The sequence below is a fragment of the Hypanus sabinus genome, chromosome 15 (genome assembly GCF_030144855.1).
Source record: "Hypanus sabinus isolate sHypSab1 chromosome 15, sHypSab1.hap1, whole genome shotgun sequence".
NCBI lineage: Eukaryota > Metazoa > Chordata > Chondrichthyes > Myliobatiformes > Dasyatidae > Hypanus > Hypanus sabinus.
Window position 1 is genome coordinate 89,500,872 of NC_082720.1, and position 22,783 is coordinate 89,523,654.

Here is a 22,783-nt window from a genome sequence, read left to right on the forward strand (position 1 = left end):
TTAATATCCTTCAACCTTATTAATATCCTTCCTGTAACTTGGTTACCAAAACTGCAAACAATATTCCAAATTCGGCCTCACCAATGCCTTATACAACCTCACTATAACATTCCAACTCTTATACTCAATACTTTGATTTATAAAGGCCAATGTACCAAAAACTCTCTTTACTACCTTATCGACCTGTGACACCACTTTTAGGGAATTTTGTATCTGAATTCCCAGATCCCTCTGTTCTACTGCACTCCTCAGTGCCCTACCATTTACCTTGTATGTTCTACCTTGGTTTGACCTTCCAAAGTGCAATACCTCACACTTGTCTGTATTAAACTCCATCTGCCATTTTTCAGCCCATTTTTCCAGCTGATCCAAATCCCTCTGCAAGCTTTGAAAACCTTCCTCAATGTCCACTACACCTCCAATCTTTGTATCATCAGCAAATTTGCTGATCCAATTTACCACATTATCATCCAGATCATTGATATAGATGACAAATAACACTGGACCCAGCACTGATCCCTATGGCATGCCATTCCCCTCTATTCCCCTCCATAAATGGTGAGTTCCTCTAGCACTTTGTGTGTATTGTTCAAATTGCTTGTTATTTACAACAAAAATGTCAAAAAACAACCTATTTCACCTCAATTTTACCTGTATTTTGATTCTCCACAATTAAATAACACACAATATTCTAAAACATCAAGAGAGTAGAGAGCAACATGTTTTAAAATGAAGAACATCCTAAAGGCCAAAAAAAATCTTCAAAAAGGAAAAATATGAAAATTACTTACAAATTTTTGAGATTCTCTGCAACACTATTTACATATGGCAAGTCTGTCTGTAAAAGAAAGAAAGTGTAAGTGAATGAGGACTTAAATAGAACTGCAAATAGCAGATTTGTCTTAAATGAAAGTCAAAGTAAATTTTAGTACGAGAGTACATAAATGTCACCTTATACTGCCTTGAGATTTATCTTCTTGCAGGCATTTACAAGAAAATAAACAGAATGAATCCATGAAAAACTATACATTACACTGACAAAAACCAACATGTAAAAGACAAATGGTAAAATTAACAAAAATACTGAGAACAAGAGTTGTACTGTCCTTGAAAGGGAGTCTGTAACTGTGAAATCAGTTCAGAGTTGTGCTGAGTGAAGCTATTCACGCCATTTCAGGAGTCAGATGGCTGTAGGGTTGATAGTAGTAACAGTTTGGGGACTCCTAGTTCAGGGCATAACAGCAATAAATGTCTTTAGCCATGAACCCAGAGGCCTGCTCTTCCACGTAATAAAATCAGAACCCATCTGAGTTGGCCCTCAGTTCCATTTCCCTGTAAATTCCCATAATTATTAACCACACATCACCGTCTCCCCCACCTTTAGTACAGAAATATATTTCGCACAGCTTGAATAAATTTCATGACTCAACCTCCACAAATCTCCAGGTAAAGAATTTCAAATATTTGCCACCCTGGGAGAAGAAGTTTCTCCTTTTTGTTATAAGTGGACAACTCCCATGTCCAAAGCAATATCACTTAGTCCTCGAGAGTCCCACTAGGGTCCTCTGCATTCAACAGTTAACATTTCTCCAGAAAGTGCACTTTTCAATAATGCCACCTCTAATATTTCTCACTGGCAACAAGTTCAAGATATTGTAAATAAAAAGAAAATGTTTAAGTCTTGAAATTTTTAGATTATTCTATAATCTTCAGAATTTCAGCAAATATAAAGCTAATTTCTGTGATCTCACCTCATAATTTAACACCAGGTAACAAATGTACACGCCACTTCTCTAGACTGATATATTTGGGTGGGTGAGTTGTGAACATGCTATGTTGGCACCAGAAGCATGGTGACATTTGTGTGCTGCCCCCTGCACATTCTCAGACTGTGTTGATCATTGATACAAACAACATAGTATATTTAACTCTAAGAGTATAAGACATAGGAAGAGAATTCGGCCGTTCAACCCACCATTACATCATGCTGATCCCGGATCCCACTCAACTCCATATACCTGCCTTCTCGTCATATCCTCAGATGCCCTGACCAATAAGGTAACTATCAACTTTCACTTTAAATATCCCCATGGACTTGGCCTACACCACAGTCTGTGGCAGAGCATTCCACAGATTCACTACTCTCTGGCTAAAAAAAAATCCTCCTTATGTTTGTTCTGTAAGATTGCCCCCCTCGATTTTGAGGCTGTGCCCACTAGTTCTGGATACCCCCACCATAGGAAACATCCTCTCCACATCCACCCTCTCTAGTCCTTTCAACATTTGATAGGTTTCAATCAGATCCCCCTGCATTCTTCTAAATTCCAGCGAGTACAGGCCCAAAGCTGCCAAACGCTTCTCATATGTTAACCCTTCATTCCTGGAATCATCCTCGTGAACCTCCTCTGACAACACATCCTCCAATGACAACACATCCTTTCTGAGGTATGGGGCCCACAACTGTTGACAGTACTCCAAGTGTGGCCTGACTAGTGTCATATAAAGCCTCTGCATTATCTCCTTGCTTTTATATTCTATTCTCCTTGAAATAAATGCCAAAATTACATTTGCCTTTTTTACCACAGACTCAAACTTTAAATTAACCATCTGGGAGTCTGGCACGAGGACTCCTAAGTGCCTCTGCACCTCTGATGTTTGAACCTTCTCCCCATTTAGATAATAGTCTGCACTATTGTTCCTTTTACCAAAATGCATTATCATACATTTCCCAACACTGTATTCCATTTGCCACTTTTTGCCCATCCTTCCAATTTGTCTCAGCCCTGCTGCAATCACGTTGCTTCCTCAGCACTACCAACCCCTCAACCCAACTTTGTATCATCCACAAACTTTGCCAGAATGCCATCAATTCCATTATCCGAATTAATGACAAACAATATGAAAAGTAGTGGTCCCAATACGGACCCCCAAGGAACACCACTAGCATTGGCAGCCATCCAGAAAAGGCCCCTTTTATTCCCACTCGCTGCCTCCTGCCTGTCAGTCATTTCTCTATCCATGCCAGTAAACACTGAAATGTACACGTGACAAATAAAGTTAATTGTTTTTCCCTAATTGTGTAATGTCCAGAAGTGCCCTGGATGCCATCTAAATTGGACCACATGAAGTTGTGGTATAAATTCCATAGCTTTATATTTCTCTCAACATAAACGCAAGGATTCTCTTGCACTTTTAATGGCTGTACGTGATCATAATGTTTTAATGATAATATTCTTGTATGGTGCCCAGGTTTGAGTACAATTAATTCAATTCAACTCAAATTCAAAGAACATATAAATTATATATCATAAGATTTGAACAGGAAATCCTCTTATTCTGTATCGCTATTTGGAATACAGTGGATTCTGGTTAATTGGGCCATTGGTTAATTGGGTAGCCACTAACATGGGACATCTATTAAAGGACAAAAAACAATCAAGAGAATAACCTGGATTCCCTACAATTCTTTGGGATACTATGCCGCTTAATTGGGACGGTAGACTGTTGCCAAACAGTTTCTATCTAGTGTCAGTATGGCCATTAGTTGCTACACTGTGCTTAGAGCAAAGTTTTTAAAAAGCGTCAGATGCATGTGTTCGTGTTCAAAAAGCAATGATTTTTGACACTGATAGTTGGCAAGAAATAAGTAGTGAGACAATTCAGAACTGTTTTACTCACTATGGTTTCAAGCATTCAGGCTTGGAAATGCCAGAAACAGCCAGGAGTGAAAATGAAACAATTTCACTACTTCAACAAGTTAGGAATTACAATGAATTTGAAGCTTTCAACATTCATCTTGAATGTTACGATGAAAATTAAAATTTGGAGCCTGCAAGTATCAGTAGCATTAGAAACACAGAAAACCTACTGCACAATACAGGTCCTATCCAGGAGTCTCTTAAAAGACCCACTGCATCCACCTCCACCACTATCGCTGGCAGCCCATTCCATGCACTCACCACTCTCTGCATAAAATACTTACCTCTGACATCTCCTCTGTACCTACTTCTAAGCACCTTAAACCTGTGCCCTCTTGTGGCAGCCATTTCAGCCCTGGGAAAAAGCCTCTGACTATCCACACGATCAATGCCTCTTATCATCTTATACACCTCTATCAGGTCACCTCTCATCCTCTGCCGCACCAAGGAGAAAAGGCCGAGTTCACTCAACTTATTCTCATAAGGCATGCTCCCCAATACAGGCAACATGCTTGTAAATCTCTTCTGCACCCTTTCTATAGTTTCCACATCCTTCCTGTAGTGAGGTGACTAGAACTGAGCACAGTACTCCAAGTGGGGTCTGACCAGGGTCCTATATAGCTGTAACATTACCTCTCAGCTCTTAAACTCAATCCCATGGTTGATGAAGGCCAATGCACCATACACCTTCTTAACCACGCAGTCAACCTGCGTAGCAGCTTTGGATGTCCTATGGACTAGGACCCCAAGATCCCCCTGATCCTCCACACTGCCAAGAGCCTTACCATTAATACTATATTCTGCCATCATATTTGACCTACCAAAATGAACCACCTCACGCTTATCTGTATACACTACATCTACTGCTCTACCTTCATCAATGTGTTTAGTCACATCCTCAAAAAATTCAATCAAGCTCGTAATGCACGAACTGCCCTTTACAAAATCATACTATTTCTAATCATATTATGCCTCTCCAATGTTCATAAATCCTGCCTCTCAGGATCTTTTCCATCAACTTACCAACCACTGAAGTAAGACTCACTTGACTATAATTTCCTGGGCTATCTCTATTCCCTTTCTTGAATAAGGGAACAACATCTGCAACCCTCCAATCCTCCGGAACCTCTCCCATCCCCATTGATAATGCAACATCATTGCCAGAAGCTCAGCAATCTCCTCCCTCGCCTCCCACAGTAGCCTGGGGTACATTTCATCTGGTCCTGGAGATTTATCCAACTTGATGCTTTCCAAAAGCTCCAGCACATCCTGTTTCTTAATGTCTATATGCTCAAGCTTTCAGCCCACTGTTAGTCAGCCCTACAAACGCCAAGATCCTTTTCCGTAGTGAAGACTGAAGCAAAGTATTCATTAAACACCTCTGCTATCTCCTCCGGTTCCATACACAATTTTCCATTGTCACACTTGATTGGTCCTATTCTCTCACATCTTATCCTCTTGCTCTGTATTGTATGAAGGCTGTCCATTATCTGCACTAGGTGTCTGCGCTGATTTTGTTCATTACGTACACTGAATTAATTCTTCTGTGTGGTACTATTGGTAGTGTTCTAATTTGTTACTCAATTAAACAGTAGTTCGTATTTTTTTAACACCTTTTTAACTATTTCTATGAAACTTTGGCTAATTGGGGCAACCACTTAATCGTGCAAAAATGTACTGGTCCCGACGTGTCCCAGTTAACTTGAACCCACTGTATTTCAAAAATGTGTAAATTGCTTCTGTCATAAGATTCTCAGCAATAAAGCTGCTAGGCTGAATCTAATAGTTATAACGTGGCTTTGGGCCAATATTACCAATACCTCAACTTGCTTTCTCATCTTGCTTTTACAAAATTATTTCACATGATCCAGTGATGCTTGCTCAGCTCAGTATATAAGCAGTCAGTAACTCCATCACTCTTCCCAATTTCATTTATGTTCTATTAGATTCTAATTTGATTACTAGGAAAAAAGTGTCCTATTCCCAAAGCTTTAAATAAGTTATCAACAATTTTCCATGAGGCTCGCCAGTTGTCTTAAGATTCTCGATAAAGACAAAATTGCTAAACCTTCACACCAAAACACTGCAAGAACCAGTCTGCATCATTTTAGAATGAGGAAAGCCTAAAGCAATACTGAAAGCATGCAATTTCTTCCCAATCGCCGACACACCAAATGCCCAATTGCACGTAATCACTGACAATAAAGCACCTCAACTCTACCCAATCACTGATACTCCAGCTGCTCAATTCTCCCCAATCACTGATATTCCAACCGCTCAACTACCCAATCACTGACATGCCAGCTCAACTCTACCCAATTACTGACACTCCAGACACTCAACTCTACCCAATCACTGACACTCCAGGTTCTCAACTCTACCCAATTACTGACACTCCAGGCACTCAACTCTACCCAATTACTGACACTCCAGGCACTCAACTCTACCCAATCACTGACACTCCAGGTGCTCAACTCTACCCAATCACTGACACGCCAGGTGCTCAACTCTACCCAATCACTGACACTCCAGCCACTCAATTCTACCCAATCACCAACATGGCAGCTGCTCAATTCCACCCAATCACTGTTGTACCAACCATTCACTCTCCTTCCACGACTGGAGCATGTGGATCTAAAGGGAGAGGAGGTGCTGGAGTTGTTAAAATACATGAGGATGGATAAGTCTCCGGGGCCTGACGGAATATTCCCCAGGCTGCTCCAAGAGGCGAGGGAAGAGATTGCTGAGCCTCTGGCTAGGATCTTAATGACCTCATTGTCCACGGGAATGGTACTGGAGGATTGGAGGGAGGCGATTGTTGTCCCCTTGTTCAAAAAAGGTAGTAGGGATAGTCCGGGTAATTATAGACCAGTGAGCCTTACGTCTGTGGTGGGAAAGCTGTTGGAAAAGATTCTTAGAGATAGGATCTATTGTCATTTAGAGAATCATGGTCTGATCAGGGACAGTCAGCATGGCTTTGTGAAGGGCAGATCATGTCTAACGAGCCTGATAGAGTTCTTTGAGGAGGTGACCAGGCTTATAGATGAGGGTAGTGCAGTGGATGTGATCTACATGGATTTTAGTAAGGCATTTGGCAAGGTTCCACATGGTAGGCTTATTCAGAAAGTCAGAAGGCATGGGATCCAGGGAAGTTTGGCCAGGTGGATTCAGAATTGGCTTGCCTGCAGAAGATAGAGGGTATTGGTGGAGGGAGTACATTCAGATTGGAGGGTTGTGACTAGTGGTGTCCCATAAGGATCTATTCTGGGACCTCTACTTTTCATGATTTTTATTAATGACCTGGATGTGGGGGTAGAAGGGTGGATTGGCAAATTTGCAGACAACGCAAAGGTTGGTGGTGTTGTAGATAGTGTAGAGGATTGTAGAAGGTTGCAGAGAGACATTGATAGGATGCAGAAGTGGGCTGAGAAGTGGCAGATGGAGTTCAACCCAGAGAAGTGTGAGGTGGTACATTTTGGAAGGACAAACTCCAAGGCAGAGTACAAAGTAAATGGCAAGATACTTGGTAGTGTGGAGGAGCAGAGGGATCTGGGGGGTACATGTCCACAGATCCCTGAAAGTTGCCTCACAGGTAGATAGGGTAGTTAAGAAAGCTTATGGGGTGTTAGATTTCATAAGTCGAGGGATAGAGTTTAAGAAATGCGATGTAATGATGCAGCTCTATAAAATTCTAGTTAGGCCACACTTGGAGTACTGTGTCCAGTTCTGGTCGCCTCACTACAGGAAGGATGTGGAAGCATTGGAAAGGGTACAGAGGAGATTTACCAGGATGCTGCCTGGTTTAGAGAGAATGGATTATGATCTGAGATTAAGGGAGCTAGGGCTTTACTCTTTGGAGAGAAGGAGGATGAGAGGAGACATGACAGAAGTGTACAAGATATTAAGAGGAATAGACAGAGTGGACAGCCAGCGCCTCTTTCCCAGGGCACCACTGCTCAATACAAGAGGACAGGGCTTTAAGGTAAGGGGAGGGAAGTTCAAGAGGGATATTAGAGGAAGGTTTTTCAGTCAGAGAGTGGTTGGTGCGTGGAATGCACTGCCTGAGTCAGTGGTGGAGGCAGATACACTAGTGAAGTTTAAGAGACTACTAGACAGGTATATGGAGGAATTTAAGGTGGGGGGTTATATGGGAGGCAAGGTTTGAGGGATGGCACAACATTGTGGGCCAAAGGGCCTGTAATGTGCTGTACTATTCTATGTTCTATGACTTATAATCACACCAATTTACCATTCCATACCATTTTTTCACTCTTTTCACAGCCCATGTACATTTTATTTCATCAACAATTTAACCCAACATTGACATGCAGATATGTTTATTATTCAGTATGTTTATATAGTGTACCAGTAAGCTTCCTGGATTAGAGATCATATCTTATTAAGATAGTTTGAGTGAACTATGGATTTGTTCTTTTGAGCAAAGGAGGATGAGAGGTGACTTGATAGAGATGTACAAGATGGTAAGAGGCATAACTGGACAGCCAGAGACATTTTCCCCCCTGGTGAAAGTATCCAATTTGAGATTGAAGGAAACCCTAGGGGGATATCAAAAGTAGTTTTTTTTCAAATACAAGGTGCTGGATGTGTGGAATGCCCTACCAGGGTTAATGGCAGAGGTAGACAAATTAGGGATATTTAAGAGACTCTTAAGCAGATACATTAGGGGTATTTAAAAGACTCATGGATGATAGAAAAATGAAGGGCTATGTAGGAGGGAAGGGTTTAATTGATCTTGCAATAGATTAAAAGGTCAGAACAACATTGTGGGCCAAAGGACCTGTACTGTGCTACACTGTTCTATGTTTGGCCCACCAAATCTGTTCCACTATTCAATCATGACTAATCTGTTTTTAAAACTCCATTCTCCTGCCTAAGAGGCTATTAACAGGCCATATCAACACATGCAAGAAAATAAGCAGAATGGATCAGATTCAGATTTATTTATCACACGCTCATCAAAAACACGCAATGAAATGTGTTGTATTAACAACCAATAAGATGTGCAGGGGACAGCCCACAAGTCTCAGCACACGTTCTGGCATCAACATAGCATGCCCACAATGTTCAGCAGGATTGCTCAAGCAACAACAAAATAAGCCCCTTTACCACTCCCACTCCTACAGACAGTCTTCCAACCCCAGGACAGGCTACCACTGGGCCTTAGCCCCGGACTCTTAGACATTGGTAACACTGCCCAGTAATCCAGTTATTTCAAAGTTCAAAGTACATTTATTATCAAAGTATGTAGACATTATACAACCTTGAGATTTGTCTCTTTACAGGCAGCCGCAAAACAAGAAACCTAAAAGAACCCATAAAAAAAGATAAATAGTGCAAACAATAAAAGTAAGCAAATAGCACTTAGAACGAAAGTGAGTCCTCAGATACAAAGCCTGGAGCAGGCCCACAGCCTCAACTCAGCATAACATTGGGGAGCCTTCAGGCAAGAATCCGGAGCAAGCTTAGCCTAATCGCAGGACAATTTACAATGACCGATTAACCTACTAACTGTATGTCTATGGAATGTGGGACGAAACCAGAGCACACAGAGAAAATCCACACACTCATGGGAAGGATGTACATACTCCTTATAGAGGACTTTTGGATATAACTGCGAACTCCAACGCCCCAAACAATAATAGTGTCACACTAACCACTGCACTATCAAGGCTCTCTATGACCACCCCTCATATTATTATGTCCACTTATTTGAGTCTCTGCTATCCCAGTCTTTCTCTGCTCCACCTAGTGCACAGATACAAATAAGAGGCTGACTGTAGAAGCTAATGCTGGCACCAAGTCAATAGTTTTGGTAATTACTGAACCCCTGCCGAGCTGTTTATATAATTATGTCTGGACTTTAAGCAAATAACACTATTTTGCTTGGAAAAAAAACACCAATTAAGTCAGACACTTTATTTAACCACCCACAAACATTCAGCAAATAATTTGTAAATGATTCCAAAGCTGCTGTGTTGAAAGAACATAATTCTATTTTATTTTAACCTCACATTCTGACATTAGCAATCTTCTTTCATTCCTCACGTACAATAGGTTCCTTGTTAGTAAAACCTAGGAGTTGATTGTGGACATCTTCAAAAAGCAATACCTCAAACAGTGGCACCCACCATTAAGGACTCTATCATCTTCTTCTCATTGCTACCATCAAAGAGGTGGCATTGGAGCTTGAAGACGCACATTCAGTGTTTGCAAACAGCCTCTTCCCCTCCACCATCAGATTTCTGAATGGACAATGAACCCATAAACACTACCTCACTATTGTTTTGCTTTTTCCACTACTCATTTAATTTAATTTCTTTATGCATGATATATTTCTTACTGTAATTTATATATTTTATTATGTATTGCAAAGTACTGCTGATGCAAAGCAACATTATTGCATGAGATATGCCAGTGATATTAAACCTGATTCTGAATGACTTGAGGGTGAGGCAGATAGAAAACAGACGGCATGAATTGTCAGCTCCTCCTTATGGATTGCATATTTTCCACCTTGACGCAGAGGAAAGTACGGATACAGAGATTCACTATTACGCACACTGCAGGTTCTGCTCTGAAGATTTAACATCTTATGCAGGTACAACAAGGTAAATGTCAAGATATTTTCTCTCATAAGAGAGACTCAAAGGACCCCTGCCATCCAGACCACGTTCTTTTCTCACAACTACCATCAGGCATTAGGTACAGGAGCCTTAGATCCCATAACCACCATGTTCAGGAACAGTTATTACCCTACAACATCAGGCTCCTACATCAGATGGATAACTTCACTCACCTCAACAATTCCATAACCTATGTTCTCACTTTCAAGGATTCTACAATTCATGTTCTCAGTATAATTTAATCTTTAAATTTGGGTTATTTGTCTTATTTTTATTCTATTTAATTTTTATTTAGAGATACAGGGCAGAACAGGCCTTCTGGTCCAATGAGCAGCACTGCCCAGCAACCCACTGATTTAACCCCAGCCTAAGCACAGGACAAATTAACCTATTAACCAGTACGTCTCTGGACCGTAGAAGAAATCAATGGCACCTGGTTGCATCGTGGTTGTTTGTCACTCTTTCTTTATATATAGTTGTTTATAAATTCTATTGTATGACCTTATTTTCTGTAAGCATCTGCAAGAAAATGAATCTCAAGGTAGTATATGGTAACATACAGTATATGTACATTTGATAATAACTTTACTTTGATACCATCCCTTGAGCCTGCTCTGATGATCAATAGTTGATCAGCTGTGGATCTTAGTTCCACTTTCTTGCGAGATCCCCATAATTTTCCACTTTCACACAGTACCAGGTCTGTTTCTCTCAGGCCTGGATATGTTCAATGACCCAACTTTCACGGCATTCTGGAAATAAAGAATTCACTAAACTCAATTCACTAAATCAGGTATAGAGTATCTTCAAAGACTCTCACTAATTTCTACAGGTGTTCCATGGAAAGCATCACCTTCTGGCATGGAGCGGCCACTGCACAGGACTGGAAAAAGCTGCAGAGGGCTGCAAATTCAGCCAGCTCCATCATGGGCACTAGGCTCCCCATCATCCAGGATATCTTCAAATGGCTATGCCACAAGAAGGTGGCATTAATTATTAAAGATCCTCTTCTCATTACTATCATCTGGGAGCGGTTACAAGAGCCTGAGACACACTCAACATTTCAGGAATCAGAATCAGAATCAGACTTTAATCGCCAAGTACCTGTACACATACAAGGAATTTACTTCCAGCAGATGTTGTCTCTCTGCTCATAACAATAATAATGATAAATATAAATGAAAATATAGATTATACATACAGGTAGTGCAATCCAAGTAATAGTTAGCCGACAGTTAACCGGCAGATAACTGTTCAACAAAGTGACCGCAGTAGGGAAAAAACTTCTCCAGTGCCTATTAGTCTTAGTCTGGAGGGATCTGAAGCGCCTACCAGACGGAAGCAGTTCAAACAGTCCGTGCGCAGGATGGAAGGAGTCCTTTATGATGTTCCCCGCCCTCTTCTTCAACCTGGAAGAGTACAGGTCCACAATAGAGGGCAGGGAGGCTCCAATGATGCGCTCGGCAGTCCTCACTGTGCGCTGTAGTCTGGTTCTATCCTGCTTGGTGGCGGCTCCAAACCACACAGTGATGGAGGTGCACAGGACAGACTCAATGACTGCAGTGTAGAACTGCAGCAGCAATTCCTGAGGCAGACCATATTTCCTCAAGAGCCGCAGGAAGTACATCCGCTGCTGGGCCTTCTTCAGAATGGAGCTGATGTTCTGCTCCCACTTCAGATCCTGAGAGATGGTGGTTCCCAGGAACCTGAAGTTCTCCACGGTGGACACAGGGCTGCTGAGGACTGTGAGGGGGGACATAACGGGGGGATGTCTCCTGAAATCCACTATCATCTCCTTTGTCTTGAGCGAGTTCAGCTCCAGATTGTTTCGACTGCACCAGAGCGCCAGTTGGTCCACCTGCTGTCGATATGCAGACTCATCACTGTTCTGGATGAGTCCGATGACGGTGGTGTCGTCTGCAAATTTCAAAAGCTTCACATGGGGGTTGGAGGAGGTGCAAGTCATTGGTGTGTAGCTTCTTTCCCCCCACTATCAGAATTTTATACCATCCATGAACACGTAAATACTACCTCACTACTTTTGTCGGGTTTTTTTTACACTACTTATATTTTTATGCACATTTCTTAAAATATAGTGCATCTTAAGTTTTACGCTATACTGTTTCCGCAAGACAATTTCGCAATGTATGTCAGTGATAATAAACCTGATTCTGATTCACAATACTCAAAAAAGAAATTCCTTTACCTCTCAGTCTTAAATGGACTTAATTTCTTCTAAAATTATGTCACAAAGTTCCAATAAGATCATAACAAGATGACAAGATGCTGCCAGCGACCATGTGACCAACAGCAACATCCTGCAGATAGCTCATGAAGCTACTTCTACTTATTTTAAAAATGCTTCTTCTCCTGAACTGCAATTGATTGCAGCCTGTCATTTCCATTTTGATTATGTATTTTTGGGCCGACTGAGCAATCTGATGTTTTTGCTATTTCCTGGTTGAGAGCAGTGTGTGCATCCATAGCTTCCTTATGGCAGAACATGAACCCTTGGTCAGCTCCATTACTCCTCTATTACTATCACTGATTAAAGTGTCAAGCAAGATTGAAATCAGCAAGGATGAAGCAGAAGATGAGCAGGTGTTCAGCGCTGTCTGGCTGCATTTGACCAGTTTCCCTCTCGTTGCTGCCAGAGGAAATTACAGGTTCGATCACCCAGGCGTGGCTCATGGTTGTGGGACTCTGCAGTTTGATGCTTAACGTCCTCAGTGCTGAACGCTCTCCGTAATTGTGAACTCATTTTGGAGCTCTCTGCGGTTGATGTTCCATGTGTATCTGGTTACTCTTTTTTTGCTATTTGTGCGATTTGATCGAGGCGCTTTGCACGGAACTGGTTCTACGGCTGAGGCCGGCATTCATCGGCACGGTGCTAAACGGAACTGACTCGGTGGCTTTGGCTCTCGGACCGTTTTGGGAACTCTACAGTTTGATGTTTAATAATCTGTGTGTTATTTGCTTGTCTTTGCTGTTTGCATGATTAGTTTTTCACACCTTGGGTGTTCAACATTTTCTTCAAATGGGTTTGATGGTGTTTTGTTGTTTCATGGTTGCCTGCATGATGACAAATCTCAAGATTGTATGCTGTATACGTACTTTGATAAACAGTTCAAAGATTTATTTATTATTAAAGTGTTTGCAGTACACAACTCAGATTTGTTTTCTCCAGCCATGATACAAAAAAACCATGGAGGACATTCAAAGGAAATCATTACTGCCCCCCCCCACCCAGCAAATCCCCAAAGCCCCAACTTCCTCCCTCACACATAAACACTAACAGATCACTTCACACAGATAATGGCAACTACAACATCAAACCCCAAATCCCCAACCTCCTCCTTCGCACAAAAAAGTAACTCCACACAGAAAACAGCAGCTAACTTCAAACCTCAAACCACCTCTCTCATACAAAAAAACTAACAGATCACTTCACACAGAAAACAGCAGCTAGAGCGTCAAATCCCAAACCCCCAAACCTCTGCCCTCGCACAAAAAAAACTAACAGATCGCTCCTAAGAACCACTCACACATAGAGGCCTTCCAAGATCCATCACACAGAGATCATTACAACGGGGAACAGGAGGAAGGTAGTCAGCACTGAACACTCACTCTCAGCCACATTCACCGCAATGTGTTAATCAGCAAGAAATGGAGACAATCATGGACTCGCACAACTTCTCTGAGCTTCTTTGCCTTGAGGCTGATCAAGCTCGAGCTCACACTTGCGGTCCCCTCCGAGAATTTTCTTGGAGACAGCAGAGCACCAGATCACTCAATCGATCTCCAAACTAAGCCACAGGCTCCAACAGTTACAGAAACACATTAAAGATAAAAAAAAACACGTAGAAAAAGTGAAATAAGCAGTTCTGTGGACTATTTGAAAGATGTTGCCCAAGGAAGCGTTGTTCGTTGGCGCCATCTTGACAGCAAATAAGTATATTTTGAAACCAAATCTACTTTGTCAAACCCACCCTGAATGCAATCATGGCTGTTTTGCATCTCCAGTTCTACATTCTTTGATTATTGTGAGCACTTCTGGGCCCCCTATCTAAGAAAGGATGAGCTGACATTGGAGGTAGTTCAAAGAAGGTACACAAACATGATTCCAAGACTGAAAGGCTTATGATATGAGAAGCGTTTGATACCTCTGGGCCTGTACTCACTGGAATTCAGAAGAATGAGGAGGATCTCATTCAAACCTATCAAATGTTGAAAGACCTCAATGGGGTGGATGTGGAGAGGATGTTTCCTATAGTGGGTGAGTCTAAGACCAAAGGACACAGCCTCAGAATAGAGGGGTGTCCTTTTAAAATGAGACAAGGAGAAATTTCTTTAGCGAGAGGGTGGTGAATTTGTGTAATTTGTTGCCACAGGTGGCTGTGGAAGACAAGTTACTGGGTATATTTTAGGCAGAGGTTGATAGATTCTTGAATGGTCAGGGCATGAAGGGATACAGACAGACATGGGGAGAAGGTAGGAGAGTGGGGCTGAGAAGGAAAATGGATCAGCCATGATAAAATTGCGGAGCAGACTCATTGGGCCAACTGGCCTAACTCTGCTCCTATATCTTATTATCTTAAAACACAAGTTAATTATTTACCCTTCTCCAAAAGCCCCCAGGCAGGGCAAACAGTCAATGGAAACCCTTCAATTTACCCTTGGTTATATCACCACTCAGCACTCTAATCTTAAACATCAGAACTTTAACTCACCTCTGCAATGAGTACGACAATCACACAGTCCTGCTTCTCCTCAGGAGTCAGCTCATAAATTAGCGAGTTCAAGGTGTCGATCAGGTAACTGTGCACCTCCCGCTTAACGGTGGGAACTCCCATCACTATTGAAACTGAGCACACAATGGAAAAATAGATCAGGGTTTCATCAACAATGCAGATCATACGTTACAAATCTACCAAGACAATGCAAATCCAGGAAATAAAGCAGCACAATACTTTTAGTTGGATTGTACATATTCACTGCTCTTCCTGCAGAGTGCAGTGTTAAATGATCAAGAACAAGGAGTTGACGTCATTGACTGGAGAGAGACCACAGGTGGTGGCATTGAAATCAATGTAATGCTGAGGCTTTATAAGGTATTGGTCAGACTGTACTTGGAACCTTGAGCAATTTTGAGCTTCATGTCTAAGAAAGGATGCACCAACATTGGAAAGGGTCCAGTGGAGGTTCATGAGAATGATCATGGGAATGAAAGGGTTAAAATATGAGGCGCATCTGATTATCTGAGCCTGTACTCACCAGGTTTGTGGATGATACTAAGACAGGTGGAGGGGTAGGTGGTGTAGAGGAAGCAGGGCATCTCCAGAAGGACTTGGACAGATTGGGAAAATGAGCAAGGAAGTGGTAGGTGGAAGACAGTGTCAGGAAGTCAATGGTCATGGATTTTGGCAGAAGGAATAAGGATGTAAGCTATTTTTGGAAACTTCAAAAATCAGAGATGTAAAGCAATTTGGGAGTCCTTCTGCACGATTCATAGTCACACAAGGCTACAGCACAGAAACAGGCCCTTTAGCCCACCCTGAAATATTTAAACTGTCTAGTCCCATGACCTGCACCCAGACCATAGCCCTCCATATCCATCCTATCTATGTACTTACCTAAACTTCTCTTAAATGTTGAAATTGAAATTGCATCCACCACTTGTGCTGGCTGCTCATTACACACTCTCACCACTCTCTGTGTGAAGAAGTTTCCACTTGTGTTCCCCTTAAACACTTCACCTTTCACCCTTAACCATGCATTTAGTTGCAATCTCACCAATTTCTTATTCTGAAGGTAATTATTTTCATCTCATTACTGATCCATTAACGGTGTTAAAATCGCACCATGAAGTAAGTTGATGAGGTTATTTGAGCTTCTTGTCTACAGTGGATTCCAGTTAAATGGGACATATTGGGACCAGTACATGGTGGCCCAATTAGGACGAAGTCCCATTTGGACAAAGCTTCTTGGAAATAGAAGCTTACTGTTTAACCCTACTGTTTAACTGACTAACAGATTATGTATTTGAATGAAATACAGACAAATTAGAACACTACTAATACTATTACTGTACTATAAAACTGTGTATTCGTTCATAATAGTTAATGACAGACAAATTCATCCAGTGTACGCTGCCGTGTTCTTTTGACTGTAAATGAACAAAATCAGCACAAACATCTAGTGTAAATAATACACTGCCTTCATGCAATGCTTTTAACGAATGCATCCTCCAAATCTTCATTTTCATTGGAACATTCAAGATGATTGCCAAAACCTTCAAATTCTTCATAGTTCCTTGCTAAAGTAGTGAAATAGTTTCATTTTCACACACGGCCGTTTCTGGAACCTCCAAGTCTGAATGGTTGAAATCGCAGTGAGCAAAACTGTTCTGAATTGTCATATTGCTTATTTCTCACCAATAATCAGTGGCAAAAATCACTGTTTTTTCAACACAAACATACACAACTGGTGCTATTTTAAAACCATTTGCTCTTAGTACAGTGTAATGTCTAATGCACACCTCTGAATTAGCTTAGAAATCTTTCAACAAAGTCTCATATCCCAATTAGCGGCATAGTGTCCTAAATAAATGAAGGAAACCCCAGCTATATTCTCAATTACTTTTTGTTCTTTACAATCTGTCCCAACAAACAGCTGCCCCGATTAATCCACTGTATTTGCAGCTCATAAGGTATACCCTTTTATGTGTTTCTCTTCTGCCTTGGAGTTCTGCTAGATGAAGAGGTTTTACAAGATGGTAAGAGCACAGATCAAATGGACTACTGGAGATCTTTCTCCCCAGGGCGGAAATGGCAAATAAATGAGGCTAACAACCCTATCAAACTGAATGGCAACTTTGAGGAATATATGGATTTGAGGCCCAAGATCCCTCTGTTCCTCCATACTGCCAAGAATCCTGCCATTAACCCTGTATTCTGCCTTCAAATACGACCTTCCAAAGAAAATCGCTTCACTTTTCCAGGTTGAACTCCATTTGCCAGTTCTCAGCCCAGCTCTGCATCCTGTCAAAGACTGAAAACTACGACAACCTTCTAACCATCCACAATTCCGCCAACCTTTATGCCATCTGCAGACTTACTCACCCTCCCTTCCACTTTCTCATTATGTATTTTTTTTGTAAATTCTATTGTATTTCCTTATTTTCCTGAAAACATCTGTAAGAAAATGAATCCCAAGATAGTATACAGTTACAGATACTTACTTTGATAATGAATTTACTTTGAACTTTTGAACTTCGCAGTGAGAGGCAATTTTACTGGAATATACTAAATTTGAATGATGCAGCAAGGTTTCCCTTGGCTAAGGATTATAGAACCAGGGGTCACGAAGAAAATATGTATAGACTGCAAGAAATGAGATAGTGAAGAAATTCTTTATCCAGTGAATGGTGAATCTTATCCACTTTCTTTCCCAGAGGGCTATGGAGTCTTGGTCACTGACTGTATTTAAAATAGAGATCAATGGATTTCATTATTTTTCTGAAATCGAGGCATAGAGCAGAAAGCCGGAAGATCAGTCTTGATCTTGTTCGGTTGTCATGAAGGCTTGAGGACCAAATGGCCGACAGCCCGATTTCATGTTTTCAGAATCAGAATCAGACTTAATATCACTTTGCAGCAATAGTACGATGTAGTACATAATAATGGGAAAAAATTGTGAAATGCATTAAGTAAAAAATAAATATAAAATAGTTAAATTAAATAAGTAATGCAAAAAAATTAGAAATAAAAAGTAGTGAGGTAATATTCATGGATTCATTGTCCATTCAGAAATCGGATGGCACAGGGGAAGAAGCTGTTCCTGAATCATTGCGTGTATTAAATGGGAGTACTTGCCCGTTTCTGGCACACAGTAGCATAGTAGTTAACTTAACACTTTACAACAACAGGGATAGTGATTGGAATTCAATTCACGCCACTGTAAGGAGCCTATACATTCTCCCCGAGACCACGTGGGTTTTGTCCATGTGCCCTAATTTCCTCTTGCATTCCGAAGATATACAGGTTAGGGTTAGTGAGTTGTGGACATGCTATGTTAGCGCAACTGTGGGCTGCCCCCACCACTTCCTCTGACTGTGTTGGTCATTGCTGCAAATGACGAATTTCACTGTATGTTTCAATATGCATGTGACAAATAAAGCAAATCTTTATCATTTTTATCTTCTTGTTCTTATGTTCCCACAGGAGACGGGTCACCCTCAAATGACCCTCCAATGTGAGTCCAAGCTACCCCTGTGAAATTAATTTTTAAATGCACTCAAAATGGGTCCAGCAAGTCAATCCACCCAAGGTTGAGATGCACAACAGATGTCCTTCATCTGTCCATTCAGAATTATGAGAGGCATGGATAGAGAGCCAGGATCTGCTTCCTATGATGAGGGGAGATAAAAGTAAAGAGTGTGGGTTTAACACACACAGCATGCTGGAGGAACTCAGCAGGTCAGGCAGCATCTATGAAAAAAGTGGACAGTTGATGTTTAGGGCCGTTTCAGATTTCCAGCATCTGCAGATTTTCTCTTGAGTGTAGGTTTAAGCGGGAGGAGATTTAAGGGGGATCTGACAGGTGATGTTTTTCCACACAAAGTGTAGTTGATACCTGGTATGAGCTGCCAGTGCAGGCGATGGAGGAAGATAGTTTAAGGGAGAGCTGAGAGATGATATTGTCCTCACAAAGAGTAGTTGATACCTGGTATGACCTGCCAGAGCAGGCGATGGAGGGAGAACAATAACATTTAAGAGGCATCTTGACAGATACGTGAATGAGCAGGGCATAAAGGGAGATGGAATTAATACAGGCAGTTCAAATCAGTTCAAAGTAAATTTAATGTCAAAGTACATATATTTCACCATCTATAACTCAAAGATTCATTTTCTTGTAGGTACTTACAGTAAATACAAACTCAATAGAATCAATGAAAAACCGCATACAAGATGGACAAACAACCAACGTGCAGAAGACAACCGTGCAAGTACAAGAAAAAAACAAAATAATAAATACAAAGGTAATAAATATCAAGAACATGGTATGTAGAGACCTTGAAAGTGAATCCATACGCTGTGGAAACAGTTCAGTGTAGGGCTGAGTGAAGTTACCCCAGTGGTTCAAGAACCTGATGATTGTTGGGTAATAACTGTTCAAGAAACTAGAGGTGTGAGTCCTGAGGCTCTTGTACCTTCTTCCTAATGGCAGCAGTGAGAAGAAAGCTCGGCTTGGATGTGGAATCCTCTGGTGCTGCTTTCTTGCAAAAGCGCTCTGTGTAGATGTGCTCAATGCTGGTGAGTGCTTTACCCTTGATGGACTGGGCCATAATCAGTACTTTTTATAGGCTTTTTCATTCAAGGGCATTGGTGTTTCCATGCCAGGCTGTGATACAACAAGTCAGTATACTCTCCACTGGACAACTACAGAAGTTTGTCAAGGTTTCAGATGACATGCCAAATCTGCACAAACTCCAAGTGCAGGGCTAGTGGTTTTACACAGAGAGTGGTGGGTGCCTGCAAAAGCTTGCCAGGGATGGTGCTGGAAGCAGACATGTTAGTGGTGTTCAAGAGACTTTGAGACAGGGCACATTAACAGCAAAGCAATGGAGGGATATGGACCATGTATGGGCAGATGTGCAGTTTAAAACAGCGTCATACTTGGCACAGACATGGTGGACTGACAAACTGTTCCTGTGCTGTGCTATTTATTGCTCTGTTTTAATTGTTTCACTGTCAGCAGCCATTCTTCCAGCAGGTCAGGAAATCCCTTGCTAAATCCCTCTTCCTTTTTTGTTCATATTTTAAGGGGCATCTAAAGAGATGTCTCCTCAGTCCCTCACATTTTTACTTCCCCTAATATACTGTTTAGTTCAACTTTCCTGTGTCTTTGGGCATTTAGTTACATGAGGAGGTGTTATTTAATTGAAGGCTGCATTCCGAGTATGCCTCAAAGCTTAGATTCAGTGTTTAGACGTCAGTCAATCCATTGTTTGCAAAGTTGTTCATAATTGGTGTAGTGAGTAACTGTTTTTTTCTCACTTTTTCTTAAGGAAATTGTTCAGTAGTTTCAGACTTCCTGCAGAAAGCCGTATGACGCAGGGTTATTTTGGAGTGTGACAACTGAGCTTGTTTACTTCAGTTATACTCAGCTTGCCTTAGAAAGTCTTAAAGTATTCAGGAATGAAGTACAGGGGCCTCAGAACCCCCGCCATCCAGGATATGATCTTTCCTCATTGCTGTCATCAGGAAGGAGGTACAGGAGCCTCAGGACCCACATCACCAGGTTCAGGAACAGTAATTACCCCAAAGGGGATAATTTCATTCACCCCAACACTGACCTGTTCCCACAACCCATGGAATATATATGGAATTTTTTTGTCGACAGTGCTTCTCCCTATCGATACTGCCTGGCTTGCTGTGCTCTACCAGCATTTTGTGTGTGTGTTTTTTTAATCTACTGATATCTACTATAAGCCTACAGACTCTCACAGCTACCTGGACTAATCCTCTTCCCACCCTGTCTCTTGCAAAAAGGCTATCCCCTTCTCACAATTCCTCCGACTCCGCCGCATCTGCTCTCAGGATGAGGCTTTTCATTCCAGGATGAAGGAGATGTCTTCCTTTTTTAAACAAAGGTGTTTCCCTTCGTCCACCATCAACTCTGCTCTCAAATGCATCGTTCCTATTTCCCGCACATCTGCCCTCACCCCATCCACCCACCACCCCACTCAGGATAGGGTTCCCCTTGTCCTTACCTACCACCCCACCAGCCTCCAGGTCCAACATATAATTCTCCATAACTTCCGCCACCTCCAACGGGATCCCACTACCAAACACATTTTTCTCTCCCCCCCTCTTTCTGCTTTTCGCAGGGATCGTTCCCTACGCGACTCCCTTGTCCACTCGTCCCCCCCATCCCTTCCCACCGATCTCCCTCCTGGCACTTATCCTTGTAAACAGAACAAGTGCTACACCTGCCCTTACACTTCCTCCCTCACCACCATTCAGGGCCCCAGACAGTCCTTCCAGGTGAGGTGACACTTCACCTGTGAGTCGGCTGGTGTGGTATACTGCGTCCGGTGCTCCCGGTGTGGTCTTTTATACATTGGTGAGACCCGACGCAGACTGGGAGACCGTTTCGCTGAACACCTACGCTCGGTCCACCAGAAAAAGCAGGATCTCCCAGTGGCCACACATTTTAATTCCACGTCCCATTCCCATTCTGATATGTCTATCCATGGCCTCCTCTATAGTCAAAATGAATCCAAACTCAGGTTGGAGGAACAACACCTTATATACCGGCTGGGTAGCCTCCAACCTGATGGCATGACCGTTGACTTCTCTAATTTCCTTTAATGCCCCTCCTCCACTTCTTACCCCATCCCTGACATATTTAGTTGTTTGCCTGTTCTCCATCTCCCTCTGGTGCTCCCCCCCCCACTTTCTTTCTCCTGAGGCCTCCCATCCCATGTTCCTTTCCCTCCTCCAGCTCTGTATCACTTTCGCCAATCACCTTTCCAGCTCTTAGCTTCATCCCACCCCCTCCGGTCTTCTCCTGTCATTTCGCATTTCCCCCTCCCCCCACTACTTTCAACTCTTAGTATCTTTCCTTTCAGTTAGTCCTGAAGAAGGGTCTCGGACCAAAACGTCGACAGTGCTTCTCCTTATAGATGCTGCCTGGCTTGCTGTGTTCTACCAGCATTTTGTGTGTGTTGCCCCACAACCTATGGAATCACTTTCAAGAACTCTTCATCTGATGTTCTCAATATTTATTGCTTACACTGGACAGCAATTTTTTCAAAAATGTTGCTTCCTCAAAATTTTTTGTGATTATGATAGACCACTTGAAGCTGAACAAAATATAATTTTGGCTATTTGTATCATGTAGGAATTTGGAGACAAAAGAAAGTAACTTCTATTGAATATAGTGTTTTAAATTGCATATGAATGCTGATGCTTTGCAAAAGATCAACTAAGCTAAAAAATGTCTTCTTGATGATTTTCATTTATACTCAGGATCTGAGCCTTCTTACTTCAGTCTCCAACAATAATCAGCCAGTATTGATGGATTCCAGTTGCCCTGATACCGTTCCTCCATGATCACAATGTTCCAGTGAACCTTTCACCATGCTCCTCACTCACAGAGCCAAGATTTGCAGGGAAGAAGTCCAAATGGGATACAGAAAATCAATCTTTAGTGACAGGTTGCACTTCGTGGTTTTGTATGCTTGAAGCATGTTGTCAACCAGCTGCACATAGCTTGGTGTTCTGTATTTGCCAAGAAAATTTTCCAACAACATCTTTGAATGGTATCCCCTAACGGCGACTCCTCTGCTTGCATCTTCGAAAACAGCTCTACTTCCATCTTTAGAATTTCTATTTTCCCCTTTCAGGGTTCTTTTGAAAACCATGACCAGGAGTT

The 22,783-nt window shown here is 41.9% G+C and overlaps 1 protein-coding gene across 2 annotated transcripts in view; it reads right to left on the reverse strand.

Annotated features, from left to right (window-relative positions):
- Positions 1-22,783, reverse strand: part of mgat4b (alpha-1,3-mannosyl-glycoprotein 4-beta-N-acetylglucosaminyltransferase B) — a 305,024-nt gene that overhangs the window by 141,882 nt on the left and 140,359 nt on the right. For both annotated transcript variants that reach the window (XM_059990693.1, XM_059990694.1), the window contains exons 4-5: positions 15,073-15,206; positions 792-838 (exon numbers count right to left, since the gene is read on the reverse strand). In XM_059990693.1, coding sequence (XP_059846676.1) covers positions 792-838; positions 15,073-15,206 — 181 coding nt within the window. The remainder of the gene's footprint in view (positions 1-791; positions 839-15,072; positions 15,207-22,783) is intronic.